The 10,479-nt window shown below is 46.6% G+C and overlaps 1 protein-coding gene across 1 annotated transcript in view; it reads left to right on the top strand.

Annotated features, from left to right (window-relative positions):
- The first annotated feature begins 2,307 nt into the window (after positions 1–2,307).
- Positions 2,308–10,479, top strand: part of PARD3 (par-3 family cell polarity regulator) — a 693,471-nt gene continuing 685,299 nt past the window's right edge. The window contains exon 1 of the mRNA XM_073676896.1: positions 2,308–2,622. Coding sequence (XP_073532997.1) covers positions 2,503–2,622 — 120 coding nt within the window. The 5' untranslated portion in view covers positions 2,308–2,502. The remainder of the gene's footprint in view (positions 2,623–10,479) is intronic.

The raw sequence follows: 10,479 nt of genomic DNA, 5'->3' as shown, positions 1-10,479 counted from the left end.
ATGATGCCATCTATTTTGTGAAATGCACCAGCCCCTCCTGCAGCAAAACAACCCCACAACATGATGCTGCCACCCCCGTGTTTCACAGTTGGGATGGTGTTCTTAGGCTTCCAAGCTTCTCCCTTTTTCCTCCAAATGTAACGATGGTCATTATACCCAAAAAGTTCAATTTTAGTTTCATCAGACCACAGGACATATCTCCAAAAATTAAGGCCTTTGTGAATTTGCAAACATGAATCTGTTTTTTTTATGTTTCTTTTGCAGTAATGGCTTCTTTCTGGCAGAGTGGCCTTTCAGCCCATGTTGATACAGTACTCGTTTCACTTTGGATATTGACACAATCTTACCAGCTTCTGCCAACATCTTCACAAGGTCTTTTGCTTTTGTCCTTGGGTTGATATGCACATGTCGGACCAAAGCGCGTTCATCTCTAGGACACAGAACCCGTCTCCTTCCTGAGCGGTATGATGGATGGACATTCCCATCTTGTTTGTATTCGCGTATAATTGTTTGTACAGATGAATGAGGCACCTTCAGGGATCTTGAAATTGTTCCTAAGGATGAGCCAGACTTGTGCAAGTCCACAATTCTCTTCCTGCAATCTTGGCTGATTTCTTTAGACTTTCCCATGATGCTACAGACAAAAAAGCAGTGTGTTTCAGGTGTGCATTAAAATACATCCACAGGTGTGTCTCTAATGAACTCAGATGTTTCCAAAAACATGACATCATCATATGGGAAGTCCAGAATTGTTTAAAGGCATAGTAATCTTAGTGTGTGTAAACTTTTGACTTTGCAGTAATAAAAATGCCTTAAAACATTCTCTCTCTCTCATTCTGGCATTTGGCAAATATTAAAAATTATGGTAATCCTAATTGACCTAAAACGGGAAAGGTTTATTCTGATTTCATGTCAGATATTGAGAAGAACATGCAGATGTGTCCATATATATATATATAGTATATGTAAACTTCTGGTTTCAACTGTGGATAGATAATAGATAAAAGCGGTAGATAGATGATAGACTGAGATAACAGACAGCGGGTCGGCAGAGCGCAGTCTCCGGCGGGTCGGCAGAGCGCAGTCTCCGGCGGGTCGGCAGAGCGCAGTCTCCGGCGGGTCGGCAGAGCGCAGTCTCCGGCGGGTCGGCAGAGCGCAGTCTCCGGCAGCCTCCGGCGGGTTGGTAGAGCGCAGTCTCCGGCGGGTCGGTAGAGCGCAGTCTCTGGCAGCCTCCGGCGGGTCGGTAGAGCGCAGTCTCTGGCAGCCTCCGGCGGGTCGGTAGAGCGCAGTCTCTGGCAGGTCGGTAGAGCGCAGTCTCTGGCAGCCTCCGGTGGGTCGGTAGAGCGCAGTCTCTGGCAGCCTCCGGCGGGTCGGTAGAGCGCAGTCTCTGGCAGCCTCCGGCGGGTCGGTAGAGCGCAGTCTCTGGCAGCCTCCGGCGGGTCGGTAGAGCGCAGTCTCTGGCAGCCTCCGGCGGGTCAGTAGAGCGCAGTCTCCTGCAGCCTCCGGCGGGTCGGCAGAGCGCAGTCTCCGGCAGCCTCCGGCGGGTCGGCAGAGCGCAGTCTCCGGCAGCCTCCGGCGGGTCGGCAGAGCGCAGTCTCCGGCAGGTCGGCAGAGCGCAGTCTCCGGCAGCCTCCGGCGGGTCGGCAGAGCGCAGTCTCCGGCAGGTCGGCAGAGCGCAGTCTCCGGCAGCCTCCGGCGGGTCGGTAGAGCGCAGTCTCTGGCAGCCTCCGGCGGGTCGGTAGAGCGCAGTCTCCGGCGGGTCGGTAGAGCGCAGTCTCCGGCGGGTCGGTAGAGCGCAGTCTCTGGCAGCCTCCGGCGGGTCGGTAGAGCGCAGTCTCCGGCGGGTCGGTAGAGCGCAGTCTCTTGGCAGCCTCCGGCGGGTCGGTAGAGCGCAGTCTCCGGCGGGTCGGTAGAGCGCAGTCTCTGGCAGCCTCCGGCGGGTCGGTAGAGCGCAGTCTCTTGGCAGCCTCCGGCGGGTCGGTAGAGCGCAGTCTCTGGCAGCCTCCGGCGGGTCGGTAGAGCGCAGTCTCTGGCAGCCTCCGGCGGGTCGGTAGAGCTCAGCCTCCTCCTCCTCACGGTACAGACACGATATTATTATCCATTAATTAAATGATACAATTTTAGCAGCGCAGCCAAAATCCAGACCAGTAGAACGCCGCCAGCCAATCACAATCCGACCTGAAGATTTAGGGGCAGGACCACACCCGATCCGAGCATCTCTTTGGCAGATAGTCCTGTCTCTCAAACATAACGGAAGCTGATTGGTTAAGACGCACGGACTCCGGCTCCTGTTGGATGCACCAGTTGCGGTCACACAATCCTGCTGGAAGAGGTGGGAGGAGCTGCGCATTCACATGCAGGAGAGGCGGAGGGAGGAGGAGGCTACTGCAGGCCCCGCATACACCGGAGGATACGGAGGGAAAACCGGAACCCTGGATTAACCCCTTAGGTTAGGAGCGCGGGGAGAACAAGGCGGTATCCGCTAACTCCCCGGGCAGCAGTATGAAGGTGACGGTGAGCTTCGGTAGGACCCGGGTAGTGGTGCCCTGTGGGGACGGGAACTTGAAAGTTTCAAGCCTCATACAGCAAGCGGTGACCAGGTACAAGAAGGCCATAGCCAAGGTGAGTGAGGCCGGGGAACAGCTGGGGGGAAGAAAGGGGCACATTGTTTGTGTCTGGAAAAAGTCCCCCCTATATTTTCGGGGTGGTCCAGCCCGTCGAGTGCTTTTTCTATCGTGGAGCACCCCACTCTTTGATCTGGTGGGGGTGGGGTGGTTGTGTCATCTGCTGTAACTCTGCTGTCTGGGCAGGGGCATGGCTGGCTGTGGTGTCATGGCTGTGGTGGTCCTGTGTGCAGCTCCTGGAGGTAGGACGGGGCTGATCTGTTGCACTGATCCTGAGGGAGAGCTGTTCCCTGCTTCCTCCTGGTGGAGGTGCATCTCTCTGCTCCTCTGGCAGCAGTGCAGTGTTTACAAACATCAGGTGGGAAGATTTGCTGCTATTTACGTTTATCTGTGTATAAACGCTGCAGACGATTGCCATTCAGAGGCATCTAGTGGCCATTTCTGTATATTTTTTTTCATGTTGCAATCATGTTACTATACCATCAAGGCATGCTGAGAGTAGTAGTTTTACAACAGCTTGGGTGCTGCAGGTTGCTGACACCTTGATGACTTAGGCTATGTGCCCACGATGCAGAAATGAAGCAGACAATTTCTGCAGCATTTCTGCATCTCCCTGGCAGAAAAAAACGCATGCAGATTCTGCATGCGTTTTTCCTGCAGAATACATGCGGATCCACATGCGGGTTCACATGCGTTTCTGCATGCAGATTGACAAGCACTTTCCAGGCGATAGCATCACTTGGAAAGTGCTTGACAACTAGGTCACACTGTATAAAAACTAAAACAGCATGGATTTATACAGTGTGAACCGTAAAAATTAAAACAAATAAAGCTATACTCACCCCCGAGGCCCCGGCGTGGCTGCAGCGCTCGTTCCTGTCTGGTTCCTGGCTGCCGGCATATCGCGAGACAGAGCGGTGAAGGGCCTGCGGTCACATGACTGTGACGTCACCGAAGGTCCTTCAGCGCTGCTGGCATTCAGAGAGAAGCCGCCGGACAGGTGAATATAAACTTTATTTGTTATTTTATTCTTTTTTTACAGGTACAATGGTACCCAGGTCTGGATGAGAGTCTCCTCTCCTCCAGAACTGGGTACCATCCGCACATAGAGACGCATAGAAGCCGCTTGTAAAAATGTACAGTCGCGGTTTCTGTGCGTCTCAATGCAAGTCAATGGCGGGAGTTCAGCTGCACTTCCGCAAAATTAAATGACATGCTGCGGATTTTTGTACGCAGCATAAACGCTGCGGAAAAATCCGCAGCATGTGCATAGAACATGCGGAATCCCCTTGGGGACCATGGGGTGCGGATTACCTAGCGTTTTACAAGCGTTTCCGCTGCGGAAATTCCGCAGCATAAACGCTTGAAAAACGCTACGTGGGCACACAGCCTTAAAGGGGGTTTTCTGAGTTTGGAAAACTCTGTCACCCAGCTGCAGTTTGTTTAAAAAAAAAAATAGATTAACTATGCTTTACTCACCTTCCCCGGGTCCAGTGCTGAGTCTCCACAGTTGCTCCTGGGTTCTGTTATTGTCCACAGCGCAGCAGCCAATCAGTGAGCTCGGTTGATGGCTTTAGTCGCTGAGTTCTCTGATTGGCTGTAACAGACATTGGGAGTCACCAGAGGAGACTCAGTTTAGTACCTTTTTTTTTGAGGATGAATAAAACTGTTAAAAAAAAAATTGTTGGGGGTGTTTTTTTCCCCCCAAAAAGTTAAACTTGGCAAAAAAAAAAGAAGTTTAAATGCAGTGAATATTGTGGCTGAAGCGATCATCACCCTGTCGAACTCCTCTCACTCCAGCAACATGTCTCATTCTTGTCATCTAACTGCTGAAGTGAGTGACTGGCTGCAGCGGTCAGGGGATTACTAGAATGGGATGTCATTGGCCTAAACTGCAGTGACAGGTGGGTTTAAGCACATGAGTAATTGCTCCTTTTATTAAATTATCTCTAGGTAGGATTAAAACACATTGAAAAAGTGTCTGAGTTGCTGGAAAAGAAGTCTCACTGCGGTAATTTTGAAGGTTCTTTATCACTACGCGTTTCAAAACCGTCGTTTTTTCACTTGAGAAAGATGCCAGAATGGCATTGAAACGCGTAGTGTTAAAGAACCTTCAAAATGACCGAAGCGAGAGACTTCTTTTCCAGCAGCACAGACACTTTTTTTTAAAATATGCTCTCATCCTAGTTGGAAATTTTATCTGATAGATGTGCCCCCCCCTCCCCCAACCCTGGACTGTGGAATTTGCAACATTTACAGTTGTTGAGGCGAACATAACCGAATGCTAACCCGTCCTCCTCCAGCTTATCCTATGTGTGCCATTTATTCCCTCTATAGCATCCATTTTCCTTAATTTTATTAAATTATGACATACTGTAAGTTCAGAAAGAAATTTTGCACAGCTGGACGACCTATATAACATTGTGCGTGCTGCAATCATATGATAGCCACAGACTAAAGGTGTGCTGGGAGTTGTAGTTTTACAACAGCTGCAGTGATAGAGGTTGCTGACCTCCTGGTTCATTAAATTGCATTTGCAGACCTTTATGCAGTTTTGTGTGTTACACCAAAATACTACCATGATATTTTTTCGCTTAGCTTAGCTTCAGCCGATCGCATAACGCTAAGTCCAACTTCTGTCGCTCACACGGAACCAGACATTGGGCAAACCAGTAGTAATTTATTGTTATTATGATGAATTATGGTGAATTCAGCACTATGATGGTTCTGTATTGGTTTTCCTGCATGCTGTGTACACTTTTGCAAATTATTACCGCTGGTCTGAAGGGGTTCTAGCAGCCGCACCAGGGACTGGTATATTGGGGTGGTTGCTTCAGCAAAAAAAGTGTTCCTGATTGACTTTTAAGTAGATCGTATGAATTGTTGACTATGATCAGACCAGTGGCTATGGTACTGTGCTACATAGTCTAATATTGGGAAAACACACTGTAGCAATAACAATAGAAAGTGCGGTACTGACAAAACCTTTTTTACGAGATTCATTAAAAAGGTAGTTCCATAATTTAAATTGAAACATCACTAACAGCGGAGGGATCCGATCCTGAGAATGAAGGTACTGCAGTGCCGTGGTAGAGGCCTATCACCTACTACGTTTTTCTATTCACTTCTGAATGGGATGGCAGTATTCACTAGACTTGGATCTTCTGCAGTTCCTTACAGTACTTACAGGCTGATGTGCTGCTGTGTGGGGAAAGGGTGAAGGAGATTCAGTTCTAAATTACAGTGGGAGTCCCTTCAGTTTCTGGATTTGTAGGAGATCCAGAGGTTAGATCACCACCGATCATGAAGTTGTGGTGCACCCTAGCAGTATCCATCACTTTTTAGGGGTATGTGCACATGGCGTCTTCTTCAGGCAGGTCCTCTCCAAAACCCACCTGAAAAAGCACCTAAAATCTACTAGTAATAATGAACATGTGTACTGCCATATCAAAACGACTTGCTGTGCAAAAGTGCAGTATTTTTGTCATTTTTTTTTTAATTTTATTTTATTTTTTTTTATTTTTAACTGCTTCAGACCTTGAAAGTTGCGCAGTTGTTGAAAAGGAATTGAGTTGGATGTAACATGTTAGATGATGGAGTAAGCTGATTCTTCATCAATGATGGTAAAAGGGTTTTCCTATTCACAACGTGTTTCAGCGCCGTACCTGCATCTTTATCAAGTGAAAAAAAGAAGCGTGCAAGACATGATCCAAGTTGTTAAAAGAAGTGACCTGACTGTTCTTCAGGTTTGGAGGCCGTTCACTATTGTATACATAATGCTAAAAAAAAGACGGCTTTTCGCAAAACCTGCCATAAAGACGCTTCAGGAAAAACACTGTCTAGAAGACGTTGCGTGCTCATATCCTTGGAAGGGACTAAGTGGGACGATAGAAAACAAGATCCAGGCAGCAAGACGTCCACTTGATGAAAGTCAACCATCTAATTCCTGCAGTTAGTAGATATATCCATAAATCTAGGGCCAGCACTCCTGAAAATATCGGGTCAGTGTCAAGTGATTTTGTGACACTTTGGATTTACAGATCCAAAATTGTGCAACATGCTGAAATCAATAGTTACAGTATCATTTCGGGTGATATACCTTTCGTGAGTCATATGACTGTTGGAAAAAAGACTTTCTGACTATTTAAAAAAAAAAATTCTTCTGGTCAGAGGTGAGATACCTACATAGAAGAGTGCTGCTGTCATCACTGCTGCAGATGCCCACAACTGCCCGGTCTTCGTGGGTAGATCACCTCGGACCACAAGACTTTTTTTTTTTTTTAATCATTCAGCGAGTCTTTTCCCCAATAGTTATTCACTGACAAAGGGAATCAGTAGGAGTCCTGTCCATACCAGGTTACAATGTATTAGACATAGGGACTAGATACAAGAGGTCAGAAAGCAGCTGTAGGCATGTCAGGTGGACGCAGCATGAGGATTTCTTTGGGACAGGTTATAGGTTATGCAGTATACATTTGCTCTCTGTAGTTTTGCAGTATGGTGTAAGAATATCTGCTTACCAGAAAAGTCTAGATTTGTGATCTCAGAAACTTCAAAGCAGAACATAAAATGTGCTCACGGTGTTACATTACATTCCTTCACTGCTCAGATGCTTCCAAATACTGAGTATTGGATGAATACTGAGAATTATGCAGCAGTACAGTAACTTGTCTACAACCTCTATGTGTGAAAATGGCAATCGATTAGCGCATGGATTGCCGTATCGTCTGAAATCTTAAGATTGTCTTAATTCGCCCGCAACACTTTCTTTCATAGTCTTCAGTGCTTCAAAAGTAACCATAAAGCCTGTAGAAAAACATGGAGACATGGCTGCTCTCTTCCAGAGACCGCATTACTCCTCAACATGGATTGTCTCTGGCATTTTTGCTCAGCTTTAGGGCTTGTGCACATGGCTGCATTTTTAGTCCAAGAATGATGGGGCAAAACATCAGATCACACTCGAACCAATGTTATTCTATGGGGGTAGTGCATATGTCAGATTTTATCCTCGGCATAATACAGGTCAATGGGGTTGTATTGCACCCAATTAAAAAAAAAAAGCTGCTTACCTTCCAGATTGGTACAGCTCCTCCAATCTGCCTGCTGTCTCCAGGTGGCCAAGTAACATTGCTGGACCTCGGCTTTGATTGAATAGAAAAGGCAGCAGACGATTAGCGGCCACTTATCTACCCCAGTGGTCTCGTGACACAATAATCATGTGACCACAGGAGCTGTGGCATTCTAAGAGTTAAACACAGTTTTTCCATATTTTTTTATTTGTGTATGCCCCTGTATAAAATAGCGTAGCCTGCCAAATGTCTATCTGCCGAGCAAAGAACCAAAGGGCGTTGGGCTGGAGGATTGGCTTTTCATATGCCTTTGGTTGCTTTCCCGATGCCATATGATAAACATGCAATTTTATGTGAAAAAACTGTTCTTGTGCTGCATAAATATTTTTATAACAGATTCAGCATTTCCTCTCTTTCCTGATGAGGCTTACATATCATTATACGAGTCTGGTTCTACCAGTGTCTGCTGTCTGGTTCTGTTTATCCTCCCAGTTTATTGGGAACCCATTCCGCTATCCATGAGAACAGTCAGGCAGCGAGACAAATCACTAGTAAAAAGGCTTGAAGTTGTGGTAAAACGCTTCCACATTGGCCGGCTCTGGTATTCTTATGAGCCCCAGCAGTGACTTCTAGGCACGTGACAGTGGTGAGCCCTCTGATTAGGATATTCTCCACATTGTGTCTGGTGTGACTGTGATATGATCAATACTAATCCACTGATGGCAACATATGTATCATCAGACATTATTAATATTCCTTCAAATATCTTCAGGCCAAAACTGGTATTCCGAAGATATTAGATTTCACTCATAACTGGGAAATACTTCTGTGCTTTTTTTTTATTTTTTTTTTTTTACTGTTTGGTTGATTTTTTTTTTTATTGCTACTTTGTTAGAGAACTACCGTATATTCCGGCGTATAAGACGACCTGGTGTATAAGACGACCCCCCTACTTTCCTGTTAAAATATAGAGTTTAGGATATATTCACCGTATAAGACTACCCCTTTTCCAACGCATACCAAACACCGGTAAAAATTAAAAAAAAACAGATTTGAATTTAACATGGTCCTTTTTTAATTTAAATTCTTATGACATGCAGGTATATAGCAGGAAAACTGTCACTCATAAACATATTAAAATAGGGGGGACCCCACGTCATTTTTTGGGGGGGTCCCCCATTCTAATAGCTAGTAAAGGCTAGGTATTCAGCTGGGGGCTGATATTAGTAGCCTGGGAAGCTCCGTGGGTATTACCCTCTTCCCAGACTTCAAACATCTGCCCCAGCCGTCTGCTTAACCTCCGCTAGAGACTATAATGATGGTGGATCCCACGCCAATTTTCTTTTTAAAAAATCCTTTATTTTAACACTAAATGACAATTGAGGGGTTAATAAAGATGCAGTCCCTAAATTATTAATTTTGTAATTAATTTTTCCCAAAAATGTTGACGTGGGGCTTCGCCATATTTTTGTGTCCAGCCAGGTACAGCAGGCAGGAACGGGCTGCCCCCAACCACCAGCTGCCTATTTGTACCTGGCCGGACACAACAATATAGGGAAGCCCTTTTTTTTTTAATTATTTCATGAAATAATTAAAAAAAAAATACGTGGGGCTTCGCCCTATTTTTGTGTCCAGCCAGGTACAACTAGGCAGCTGGGGGCTGGAATCTGCAGCGCAGGGAGGCCCAAGCTTTCTGGGCCCCCCCCGCTGCAAATTGCAGTCCGCAGCCACCCCGGAAAATGGCGCGTTCATAGAAGCGCCATCTTCTGGCGCTGTACCCAACTCATCCAGGGCCCTGATGCGGTGGCTCACTGGGTAATAAAGGGGTTAGGGCCAGCTTGGCATTATCAGCTGGCCCTAAGCCCGAAATTCATGGGGTCACGCCAATATTAGACATGACCACCATGAATTTCTAGTAAAGTAATTAAAAAAAACACAACACCCAGAATAAAGTCCTTTAATTGAAATAAAGACACAATTTTTTAATGTTCTAAATTAAACTCTACTTACCATCACGCCCATTCCAGCTGAAGCCAACGATCTCCTGCAATAAAAGTAAAATAATAAAGCAACCTCATCCTTACCTTTCCATGGTTCCCAGGACCGGTCCAGCTCTGCTACATTCACATGACAGGCTGCACCGCAGCAGAACGCTGCCGTTCAGCTTGCCATGCGGCAGACACTGAGAAGCGCAGGCATGCTTGTGCTCCTCAGTGTCTGACTGTGACGGCATCCAGATGAGCCGAGATCATGTCCAATGAACTCGGCTCACCTCATGCATGTCACTGACAGCGTGGGAAAATTCTCCTGCTCCCCGCATGCGCAGTAGAAGTTTCCCACGCTGTCAGTGACGGACGTCCAGGAGGTGAGCTGAGTTCATTGTCGGCTCATCTGGATGCCGTCACAGTCAGACACTGAGGAGCACAAGCAAGCCTGCGCTTCTCAGTGTCTGCGGGATGACAGGCTGGATGGCAGCGTTCTGCTGCGGTCCAGCCTGTCATCTCGATGTAGCAGAGCTGGACCCGTCCTGGGAACCATGGAAAGGTAAGGATGAGGTTGGTTTATTATTTTTCTTTTATTGCAGGAGATCGTTGGCTTCAGCTGGAATGGGCGTGATGGTAAGTATGGTTTAATTTAGAACAATAAAGAATTGTGTGTTTATTTCAATTAAAGGACTTTATTCTGGGTGTTTGTGTTTTTTTTAACTTTGACTATGGGGTTAGTAATGGGGGTGTCTTATAGACGCCTCTCCATTACTAACCTGGGCTTGATGTCAGCTGGCATTA

This window comes from Phyllobates terribilis, unplaced genomic scaffold (genome assembly GCF_046119375.1).
Source record: "Phyllobates terribilis strain yellow unplaced genomic scaffold, ASM4611937v1 Scaffold_4__5_contigs__length_816908805, whole genome shotgun sequence".
NCBI classification, from domain to species: Eukaryota; Metazoa; Chordata; class Amphibia; order Anura; family Dendrobatidae; genus Phyllobates; species Phyllobates terribilis.
Note: the sequence above shows the minus strand (reverse complement) of the source record. Positions and strands in the feature narration are given on the sequence as shown.